The sequence below is a fragment of the Chanodichthys erythropterus genome, chromosome 8 (assembly GCF_024489055.1).
Source record: "Chanodichthys erythropterus isolate Z2021 chromosome 8, ASM2448905v1, whole genome shotgun sequence".
Taxonomy (NCBI): domain Eukaryota; kingdom Metazoa; phylum Chordata; class Actinopteri; order Cypriniformes; family Xenocyprididae; genus Chanodichthys; species Chanodichthys erythropterus.
Genome location: NC_090228.1, coordinates 15469232 through 15480958, shown reverse-complemented (window position 1 = coordinate 15480958; position 11727 = coordinate 15469232). Strand labels below are relative to the sequence as shown.

General features: G+C 34.3%; 1 protein-coding gene across 1 annotated transcript; it reads right to left on the bottom strand.

Moving 5' to 3' along the window:
• Positions 1-2435: 2435 nt before the first annotated feature.
• On the bottom strand, positions 2436-11305 carry LOC137024456 (plexin-C1-like). The gene is made up of 15 exons (XM_067392008.1): positions 10403-11305; positions 10094-10219; positions 8983-9117; positions 8490-8590; positions 8268-8379; positions 8032-8179; positions 6036-6150; positions 5861-5954; positions 5262-5300; positions 4980-5113; positions 4666-4845; positions 4021-4129; positions 3604-3762; positions 3262-3423; positions 2436-3087 (listed from the first exon to the last, which is right to left on the bottom strand). Exons 1-15 carry the CDS (start codon positions 11303-11305, stop codon positions 2947-2949), a joined length of 2658 nt encoding a protein of 885 aa, XP_067248109.1. The 3' UTR covers positions 2436-2946.
• Between the last annotated feature and the right edge of the window lie 422 nt (positions 11306-11727).

The window sequence follows — 11727 nt, the reverse complement described above, 5'->3', positions numbered from 1 at the left end:
GTTTTATGACCCTTCTCTCTCGCTCTCTCGCTCACACACACGCACAAGCAGGAGAAGTAAAATGATGAGTATGTGTGTGGCTCAGGGTTTGTTGATATTATTGGGACCAAATATCCCTTCAAGAAAAGTTTTGCGTGGAGTTAGCATGAGTGAAATAGCTTAATAAATATTCTATGTGATTTTATATTATTATATAATAGGCTTATGTGACAGGTTTAAGAATAGGACATAAAAAATACTAAAAATGACAGGAAATTAATTGAAAAAATGACAGAAAAATGTGAAAATCTATTACTTTAATGACATCTCTTTCTTCAACAAGCTCATTAAAACACGCACAGTCCTCCCAACAAAAGCAGAACACCTTGTCCTCAGCTGTCATAAGTGCTGTTTGGTCAGGTTTATAAAACATATTAATGCTCATGCCATAATTATTTTCAGTTTCATAATTATTTCCATATTTCTGTTCATTCCTGCATGTAAATCTCATTGGGTCTCCTCAGGGTGACAGCCTGTGGCGCACCGTCTGCGAGTCAGATCTGTGACCGTGAGGGGAGGTTCAGACGGGGATTCTGAGAAATCTCCATACCCCTGAATGTGCAGATAACAAGTATTAACCAGGGCTTATTGGAAGCAGATGCCCTTTTCCCAAAAGCCTCAGCAGGGTTAATTTCTGAGAGTTCAGAACTGCGTCTTTCTCTGCTGTGATCCAGGGAATCATTCGTGTGTGAGAGAGCGCGAGTGCAGTGCTTTTCTGTGAATGATGCTCCAATTCCTTGAAGAGCTAGCCAGCTGATGCGTTTCTTTTGCTGATGTGAGACTTGAATCAGTTTACAAATTCATGTAATCATAGTAGTGGCCAAAAGTGATGGCTGGCCTAGAAAAATTGGCATCTTCACCCTTTATTCAAATATTATTAAACATTTGGTAAAGATTTTTTATAAGCATATTGCGCAGTTGTGCTTGGAGTCTGTTTTATTTGTAAAAACACAATGAAACATGCCAGATTGTGTGGACATAATTTTGCCAGGCTTTCATACAAAGAAATTATGAACGAGAGAGAACTAAATATTAATAACTGATTTTGTTGTAGTCAAAGCATGCTTTTTCCTTGTGAGCTTTTTGTTTTCTATGCATTTTTTTAATTTCTTTTTTGCAAAGTAATATAAAACTTGTAGCTGTAGTTTGCCTTTTTCTTTTGCCAAAGTATGTTGTCAGATAAAATACCTTAACCTAGTTAGTGTTTTTGCTCTTCCTTCATATTTAAAAGATTAAAAAAATATCAAATATTTTAGTGGTTTACTTGTACTTTACTTTACTTTAACTTGTAGGGTCACTAAAACAAATATCTTCTCTGGATATCACTATATATATATATATATATATATATATATATATATATATATATATATATATATATATATATATATATATATATATATACATACAGTGCCTAACAAATTTATACATTTATTAGACCACCTGTCATAATAATGAGAAAGCACAGTTAATTTTTTAGAAATCTGTCAAAAACTGTCATTTATTAGGCAAATAACAAACTGAAACAACTAAATAGTCTTTATTTTCACATAATAACCCAAAAATATATTTTATTTTTTATTTTGTATGGCCTCCTCATGGCCTTGATAACAGCTTGCATTCTTGCTGGCATTGTTTTTATGTACTTTTCCATAGTCTCCAAATAGTTTCTAGTTGTTCCCATAGACTTGCTTTTGATGAAACTTTTGTGTGATCTATCTTTGAATACGTTAAAAGCCCAACAATTATTATATTTTAGCATATATATATATATATATATATATATAACCATGAAGAAGTGGCATTTACCTATTGTTAAATGCTTCAGGCTTCCTAGAAGATAATGTGCTATTGATCCTTCCATAGTAGGATACTAATACAGATCCTTCCAATACAGCTTGTCTTGTTGCTATAGCAATAACAGTCTCTCCATACCTTTATTTTTATCACTGTCTGATGGATTATGTCTCAAAGCATAAGCTGTAATTGTATGAGTGTGTATCTCTGTGTATTTGTGGGCTATATCATCAGTGCTCTACTGATGCTTTTCTGACAAAATAATTATGGTAAACTGAGTTCTTTGAAGCAGTTCTTCTTTACAGAGGTCATTTGCAGTGACTCTATTATCAGAATAATACAGAAACTATGTCTAACATCAAATGAACCATATTGCATTGTTAGATTTAGAGCAAACATTGAGTTTCACCTCTCATTTTGTGTTCTTAGTAGGAATCTTTCCATTAAGTTTTTGATTTATCTTGGCACACATTTCTGTATGTATTACTCATTATGCAGAAATAAAGTATATTTATATTGCAATTAATAGCTGAGATAAGTCATATAACCGTAGTAATAATCAGAAAAGGACATTGAAATTAGTATTTTAAAGTGTTTATTTGTAATTGTACTGTTTGGCAGTATACTGATTACATTTAATATGAAAATATAAGATTAATAATAAGAGAACAATGGAATTGTGTTGGTATACAATGAAAAAGATACACTCAAAGAATTATTTCTACTACAAAATAATTGTACTACAGTACTAAATAGCAGACTTATCCTTGAACTTTGAAATGACTGTGTTTATGGTGTATAAGTGAGTATAAAGCGCCACCTGCTGAACAGTTCCACAGTATGGATCTGACCAGGGCTGAGTTTCCCAAAAGCATCATAAGCCTAAGTTGATCGTAAAGACCATTGGTGGCAATCGTTCTACAATCAACTTAGGCTTATGATGCTTTTGGGAAACAGCCCAGATCAGAGAGAAATGAGATAAGGATAATATTACTGTGGTCTCTGATTTATAAACAGGACTTTACAGCATAAGTTTACTTATAAAGGCTGTATGTTTCTATATCTTAATTGCAGTGGCCATTGAATAGGAAAAACAGGTTGGATGTTGGGTTACACCCAAAAAATTGATAACAAAATGCAGAAGATAAGAATAAAGAATAAGCATATTAAAGAAAATACTATAGAAAAAAACACCAAATACTCTGGACGTTTTCCCAAAGTGAGATGACCATAATAATTCCCAATGTGGATCTGAAATGACAATGACAGAAATTATCAATCTATTATACCTATCATAAAATATCTCATGAAGTTGATTTTGATTTAATTTAAAGTTAATAGTAAAATTATAAGATACAATCCTATAATTTATTAAGAGGCAACATTACAGTTACCATATGGAAGAAAATATCAAAACAGACGTACAGTTATAGAGTCCACTGCTGTGACGGCTCCTGATTCTCCTTTAATCTTACAGACAATGGCTTTGTACTCAATCCTCTCCAAAACACACTGATACTGCCGATCTCCCTGATAACCCGTCACTTTCACCTCACTCATACTCAAATTCAATGCATCTGCCTTTTTCTGAGAAAGAGAGAAAGTGGGATGACCTGAAGGTTGTAAGATTCACATGCTGATGTGCAAAAACACTGACTGCTCACAAGATTATTTACTGAGACCAGCCGGTCCCAGATAGTGTAGGCACACATGCCAAAACATGCAGACTGTACATTGATCTTATACTCACTGTAATACTAAACTCACCTTAATGTTCACCTGTAGATCATTGGCCACCTGTACGGTGGTGAATGCAATGAATTCTGGATCATTCTCGTAGGACAAATGCTCACAGACCACAGTGAAGTTTCCAACATTCAATATTAAACCACTGCCATATTCATTAGGTGAGTGAAACCACACATCCTGAGAAAGAGAGACAATTAAAATATGACTAAATGAAGCTACAAGTAAGCTGTGAATACTATAAATAATGTTTAACATTTATACTAGCAGTATAATGAAACAACCTGACAAAATTAAGACTCATGCACTACAAGTGTGAATATGGGCTTTTTGACTATTGAACTCCATATGTCAGATGCTGTAAGCTGCTAGACTGGATGCTTTTTTAGGGTTTTAAGCTCACTTTTAGTAGAATGCAAGCATAATGACATGTCTTACCCCTGAACTTGGGTTGTATTGTGTTTGGAGTCGTCGATAACTACTAAGGACAATAACTGATTCCACAAATTCCATATTGCTCCCTTTAACATGAATTTTCCTTCCGCCACTGAATGAAGAGATATTTAAAACAATTTAATCAAAAAGCAACATTCAGATTCAGGGAAGGGGAACTCAGTATAATATCAAATAATACTACATATAATAAAAATACATTACACAGTACTAACATATATATTAATAATACACAGTAATATAAAAAATAAAATAATATATCATACTAAAAAAGTATTTTTAAAGAAAGGTTTCTATGATGGATATTGGATAGAAAATATCAGAATAATTAAAATAATTATAATCGGTGGTGGAAATGGATGAGATTCACTGGGGACCCTAGTTAGGACTTATTTTATATTTTTAAACCATAGATGCAGGAAATCCAATTATATTTATGTATGAAATTTGCACAGTGTTTGGAGGCTATTATGTGGAAAAAAGAGAGAAATTTTCTACATTTTGAACTGGAACTCCGATTCACTTCCTGTATTTAATCCTGATTATAATAAAATTAACTGAAGTCAATAAAAAAGTCTGCACATTAATAGAACAACAAACACACATGTGTGTGGTCTGAAATGCTTTTACCTTCTCCAGCTGACTCTGGGCTGTATTCCTGTGCAGCTGGGCTGGGAACTGTAAGTGATGATGCTGTTACCATGACAACGGTCGTCAAAAGTAACAACACACAGTTTCACTGTTCCTTTAGTTTCACTGGGAGGAATGTGGAACCTTAAAGTGTCACTGGAGCGATTAAATACTGGAGATCTGAAGAGAAACATTCAAGCACAGATATACAGTATTATTTATCTGAATCTACACACATTCATAAATACAACTACACACACACACACACACACACACACACACACACACACACACACACACACACACAGTCTCACTCTTTAAGAATGCAGTGCAGATCCCCTTGAATACGGATTTTAGTGACAGATTCCAGGTTCCTTCCTCTTAATATAACGTTGTTTTTACCATGGAAGGAAACCTTGTTGGGCTCCAGAGAGAGAATCTCTGGCTCCTACAGGACACAAATGGAGGGCTCATTGAAACATCATACACTCTATATGATACAACACAGTATGTAAGTGATTGAATATTTTGTTATGAGATTCAACAATGTATATTAAAGGATATTATAAAAACAAAATCCTCAGTATGGCACTTACTTCGTAGTCAATCTCAGAGAGTAGATGTTTACATGAATCCTAAAAAGTAGAAAATGAGAGAGAACTCGGAGCGCTTAGTTTACTTCCTGACTTTGCTTCAGTCAACACAATGATATTTCAGCTATTAACAATTTATTAAGTGCAAATAGTCCACCTTGTTGGAAGAGGCCATTTACTCTAACTCCTGCCACCAGACAAAATTACAAAAGAAATTCTGCTGATAATAAAAGTAGTGGTGCCTTATTCTGAGCTCATTCTTCTCCCTTTTCCTATCACATTTCAGCTCAGAGAGGAATTTGTTATAAATAAAAATTAAGAAAATATTAAAAAAGTGTTTTTATTGCATACTGTTTCATAATATACTACAATACACTGAGGTGCAAATAATAATTATAATAATATATAATATAATAGTATAATAATTAAATAAGTATAATTATCATCTAACTACTATTTACATTCAATGCAAAGAAAATACTGCTATTTTTACTTAGTGCAAAAAGTCCTGCCATAAATTACTCATCTTGACTCTTTATGAAGAGATTGTATATTATATTAAGCAAATACCGCATTGACTTGTAGGTTAAACATTGTCTCACCTCTATGTGTAACTGCGGTCCAGGTCCATATATCCAGTCACAACGCTGTGAGGAAGAGGACCACTGACATCCAGATGAGATACACTGCACACACCTGCATTTATTTAATGGTACAATGTGACTGAAATTATGGCATTTTTAATGAAGAATCTCTTATAGGCTGTGCAGTTCTTACTGTGTATATGAAGGACTTGATGAATTATCTGTGAGACTCGAGCAGTTCCTCAGCGTCAGTTTCTCTGTGATCTTCTGATCATCAACATCAACTTTAGCTGATACATTTAAATCTGAATGGATTACAAAATTAATCAGAATGAGATTCTAAAAATGTTTATTATGGCTTTCTGGATATAGTTAGTCATTATTACAATAAAAACATAGAAAGTTTGATCAGGACTTCTCACGTTATTTACTGTATGCTGTTGCTAAATATTTTTATCCAAAAGTGATTTACATTCATGCAAGATGTATTATATTTTATTAGCTCAGATTTGTCTCATTTGTTTTGCTTGTATTTCTTGTACTTTTTTTTCCGGGTTCAGAGGTGTCATTTGGCTTACTACCATGGTTACAGTTGATGATAAAGTGAGAGGAAATAACTTGTGGAAATAAGACGAGTAGTTATCTGTAGCTCATGTGCGGGTGCTCTGTGGTCACAATTTAGACAGAAATTAATTTCCTCCCTATAACTGAACAGACACGGAAACAAACATATGACTGAATAAATGTTACAATCCCTCAGTTGAAATGAGAAAAACATACAGATTATAGGGAAAATACATACTACAATAAAACGAAAAAAAAAACAAAAACATACTGTTGTGAATTACTGTATTAGTAGAGGCAATTTCGGAATACAGCACATTTTATGTATGTTGTCATCATAGGCTATGTATTGCTGACTTCTGAGTCTGATGTTGTTTATATACACTTTCTTGATCTGTTATTTAGCAGTCCCTAGTGCTAATTGTCTTTTATCCACCTTATTTTAATCTATTAGCAGAAATGACCATTTTTAACTTTGAATGTGCAAGGCTTCTGGTGTCACACACTTGAACAAAAAAAGTCTGTTATGCTGCTTCATATTGCAAACTGGTATTTGTTATATTATTTTATTTTATTGTTGTAATCATATACACATTGGTTTGTTGCACAAATTTTTTTTTTACCATTTATTGAACTTTGTTGCTCTTCTAGTAACCTATAGCAGCTAATTGGAAATCTCTCTTAATCACAGAAAACAGCTTAATTCCTCATTTAAAATAAGGTTGGTAGATTAACCAAAAATACAATTCTGTCATCATTTACTCACCCTCAAGTTGTTCCAAACCTGTATAAATTTCTTTCTTCTGTTGAAAACAAAAGAAGATATTTTGAAGAATATGGATAACCAAACAGTTGATAGACCCCACTGACTTCCATACTGTATATGAAAAAAAATAAAAAAAATAAAATACTGTGAAAGTCAGTGTGGCCAATTAAACTGTTTGGTTTCAGCAGAAGAAAGAAATTCATACAGGTTTGGAACAACTTGAGGGTGAGTAAATGATGACAAAATTTCTATTTTTGCATCAACTCTCCCTTTATGTATACATAATGTCATAAATATTTCTATTGCAGGGGTTTTCAGTTCTGGCTCTCAAGGTCCACCGAGTTTAGATGCAACCTTGATCAAACTCAACTGTGGCTTTCCAGTCAAGACCTTGATTGGCTTGTTCAGGTGTGTTTGATTAGAGATGGAGGAAACTGCAGGAAATTGGACATCGAGGGCCAGAGTTGGGAACCCCTTTTCTATTGTCTGAAAAATGCTAAACTAAAATGATATGTCATTTCTATTGAAACTTGTATGCCATGTATTTAAATATAATTGTGATTACACATTTGTAATGATGAAGATGCAGCATATTTACGCATTGAATGACAAACTACAGTTCAAATTTAATGAAGTGCTTGACTTATTAAAACAGTGATTTAAAATGTACTTTAAAGTAAAATATTTTATTTGACATTATCACAAAGTGCACTTTTTAAGTGTACTTAAGTGTGACAAGAGTTTAGTCATGGAAGTGTTCACTACATATTATCTGCAAGTACAGTTTTTAAAAAAAATACTTTTAAACTATGAAGTACACTACAAGGTACGCTGACAGAAAACCAACCTCTAGTATATAGTATCTGGTCAGAAAAACTACAGAAGCAGTTTGGGAAAACTGCAGTCAGATCAGACCCGCCACACAGGTTCACACTTCCTGTGGTGAAGGAACATGAGAAGACGGGATTTCCTGTGCTCTCCAGACTCAAGGCGAGATGTAGAGTAATCTGTGTAGAGAGGGTATTGATATGTCAAAAGTAATTGCTGATATGTTGTCAAAGCAATTAAAATACTTATATTTCAATCAAATAACACCTTTCTGGAAGATTTGTCAGCCCAAGCCTGAAAAGAAACCAGAGGTTTCTGAAGAGAGTCTTTTGGGGTGGACATCCATGAAGATTGCGAACATTGATCTTGGGTGGAGCATCTAGACAAACAGAAATATGCCAGGTTGCATCATGTTGACCATTACTGATGTTTTTAAGTAGCTAGCATATTAAATACTTTATAAGTATCTGCGACAGATATGAATCTGACCTCTGTGTTTTCACACACCAGCCGCAGAGAGGATCCAGAGCAGCTCTGCAGTCTTTCAGAGAACTGAACTTAGTACACTGAACCACAGACACTCTTCTGATCTACATCAAAAACATGAGCAGAAAGCTACTATTGCTTTCCCATGACATTTGAAAAAAACAAAAACTAAAAAAATAAATAAATAAAGATGTCAAACATACAGTCATTCCCTCATCAGCTCTAGTAAAACCCATTGCAGCAGTGTTACAGTGATCTTGTCATTTAATGTCAGGATAATATAATGTATGGTGATATAAATGTACATTACATTTGAAAAAACAAATATTAAAAAATGATTTTATTTACAATGTTAATAATTGTATAAATGCATCATGTGAAAAGGGGCCAAGGTCTATGTGCTTCACAAATTTTGTCAAGCATAAAGAAATATATATATATATTTTATGTTGAGTAGCCAACCACTTTTTATTAACTGTACAGTTTTAAACCTCACCTGTTTCCTCAGAGCGATGTAGATATGTTTGAAATCTACTGGATCAAAGTGCATTCTGGGAAACACTGCTCGTTCATCATCAGATTTGTACAGCACTATTGGACAGCCTAGTGTGAATTTCTCATCCAACACAAGCTAAAAATACAAAAAAGCATCATTGTCCAAACTTTATCCAAATCAAATCAATATATGATTGTTGTGCTTTATTCATGTAATTTATTCATGTCACTGGTCACATGGGATATCAATATTATTATTCACTGATTCCACAAAAGTGCTCAAGTTTCTCAGAAAAGCAGAAACCAAGTTAGGGGAAATATATAACTGACATAAAGACGCAAAGAGAGAGAGTCAGGGTGAAATATGAACAATTATGATTCACATCTAATCTAAACCATCTACATCTGCTCTTTAAGAGGTTTGTGAATATATTCATTGCTTACATTTATTTATCCATGTTTCTATGTGTAGGTTCTATGTAAATTATTTTATTTAAGTAATCATTTTTAATTTTACACACAGATACCTGATGTTCAGCTTAATTCAGTTTTGAATTGTTTTGTTTACATTGATTTTATTGCAACTAAAGGTTTATTATATGGGTAGCTGGCATGAAAATTTAAAGCACTGTTTTTCTAATTATATAATAAAATGATTTGATTTATGATGTCATATTAATCACACATTATTTTACCTAATAATTCAGTTGTCACATTACTGTTAGATACACTGCGTAAATCTGAAAATTGATTAAAATTTAAAACCTAAAGTTAATAGAGGCCAGTCAACTATACATTTTCAGCTACTTTCAGACATTTTAACCTAAAAACTTAATGTTAAAAACAGTTGTCCCTGTTTCTCAATACATGTGCTTATTTTTCCCCAAAATGCATAAATGTACATTTAAGTGCTTTCTCTTAATAAGAAACCACTTCTTGTGTTTGTAGTAGTTATGGGCCTATCATTTTAATGTTATGACAGTTTTTACACCTATGTCCATGACCATGGAAATTAAGGCCTCACAAACCCACAGGCCAGGATTACAATAACAATTTTTACAATACTTGGAGCTTTAATATTTTCTAACTAGAGAGGAGAGTATTTAAGAAACCTTTATCAGTTGTCCATCACTGGTTCCTATGAACATCACAATCCAGGATCCTTTTCTAACTGCTGCCACTGATGACATTGAGCTGTACTTGAACACCACAGAGAGCGGATGAAGTGCTCTACCACTCTACAACACAAGAATAAAATGATTATGACTTAAGTGAATAGTGAAATTAAGTTTTGTCATGCAACAGATATTATATTGTAGGCTAAATGTAATCATAACTCAAACCATAACTCATATAACTAAAATTAAATTTAAGTTTAAAAAAAGCATGTATATTGAAAACATGCATGCTGATTACCCCACCTCAGAACCACATATCCTGTCACCAGCAGTGCAGAAACCCTTCACTTTGCCTTGAACTGTACTGATGTCGTACAGAGCCAGCGCGGTGTTCTCCGGATCTGTCTGATTCTGCGCACTGAACACACCTGCCCAAATAACGCTGTTCACTGAGGGAATAACGGTGGAGGCGACGAGCACTGGACGAGCTTTATCATTGCAGCACTGTATCGTTGCAGCCTGTAGGGATTTGAAGATGTCTGTCTTTTTATCTGTAGAGCTGTCCATCCACAAGACGAGCACTTTACTCTCCGAGTCAATCTTTGCGTTGAGAAACAAGTACGACTCTGAGGGCGAAACTCTCTGGAATCCATCAACAAACTCCACATCGCTCGCGGTGCTCTGAATGAAGGGGTGTGTTCCTGCTTCTATGTTGTTGAAAATTCCCTGAAACTGAGACTGTAAAGTGTTCCACAAGGTAACAACAGGATACAGAGATTTTCCATCATCCTCCTTTTTCCCAACCAAAAGGTACCTGCTGGTACTCGGACCTGCAATGAACGCAACAGATTTCTTATTCTGTCTCGGTCCTACAAATATACCACTTTCATAGTAAATGCTGTTTGTAATGTCACTGAGGTCAAGAACTTCACAATATCCCTTTGTAAGTGTCCCACAGGTTATCAGGGTGTCGTTGTCATCAAAAGGCACCAGAATGTTGACTCTGTTTTGATGAGTGGCATTATTGATGTCCTTCCTCTTTTCCTCAGAAAGATCGAGTCTCATCTGATGTAGTCGATGGTCAGTGAGAACGAACAACTTACTTTTACCAACTACAAAGTCCTTGATGTCTCCATCAAAGTTCACATCATCACCACAAATGCAGTGTTTCAAAAGTACAAGTATTCCAAGTAAGTATCCTCTCATCTTAAATATCTGAATGAGTTGGACAGGCCTACTATAGTGAGATCTTGTCACAGTGATCAACTGCTCTCAGATGCGTCTACGGGTGAAGTGAGTGGAAGTGAAAGCAGTTCTGTGCCTGTGAGATCAGGGCGGGGGTCTAAATACTACAGAGAAATTGTAACTTGTTAATATTAACCATCCAAAAAGTTACTTGAGTGAAACGTATTAAAAATGATCTGATGACATCAAGAGGAAGGGGTTTTTACAAAATAAGATTTTATTCCCCATGCAGACTGTAAAACAACTTGTTTGATAATAATATTTGTGGTACTCACTATGTAAGGCTCTGAAATAAATATGAATGAAATATCGTACCAGACACAAACATCAGTACTTCACAGAAATGTATGCATAGGCCGGCCTACATTTACTGTATATGCAGA

What these genes read in the sequence shown, in the direction of transcription:
- LOC137024456 (XM_067392008.1), bottom strand. Translation starts at nt 11,305, where the DNA reads ATGAGAGGATACTTACTTGGAATACTTGTACTTTTGAAACACTGCATT. An exon ending in CTGACAAATCTTCCAGAAAG is followed by an intron (nt 8,180 to 8,267) that starts GTGTTATTTGAT and finishes CTCTCTACACAG; the next exon opens with ATTACTCTACATCTCGCCTT. An exon ending in TAGTTTTTCTGACCAGATAC is followed by an intron (nt 6,151 to 8,031) that starts TATATACTAGAG and finishes TTGTAATCCATT; the next exon opens with CAGATTTAAATGTATCAGCT.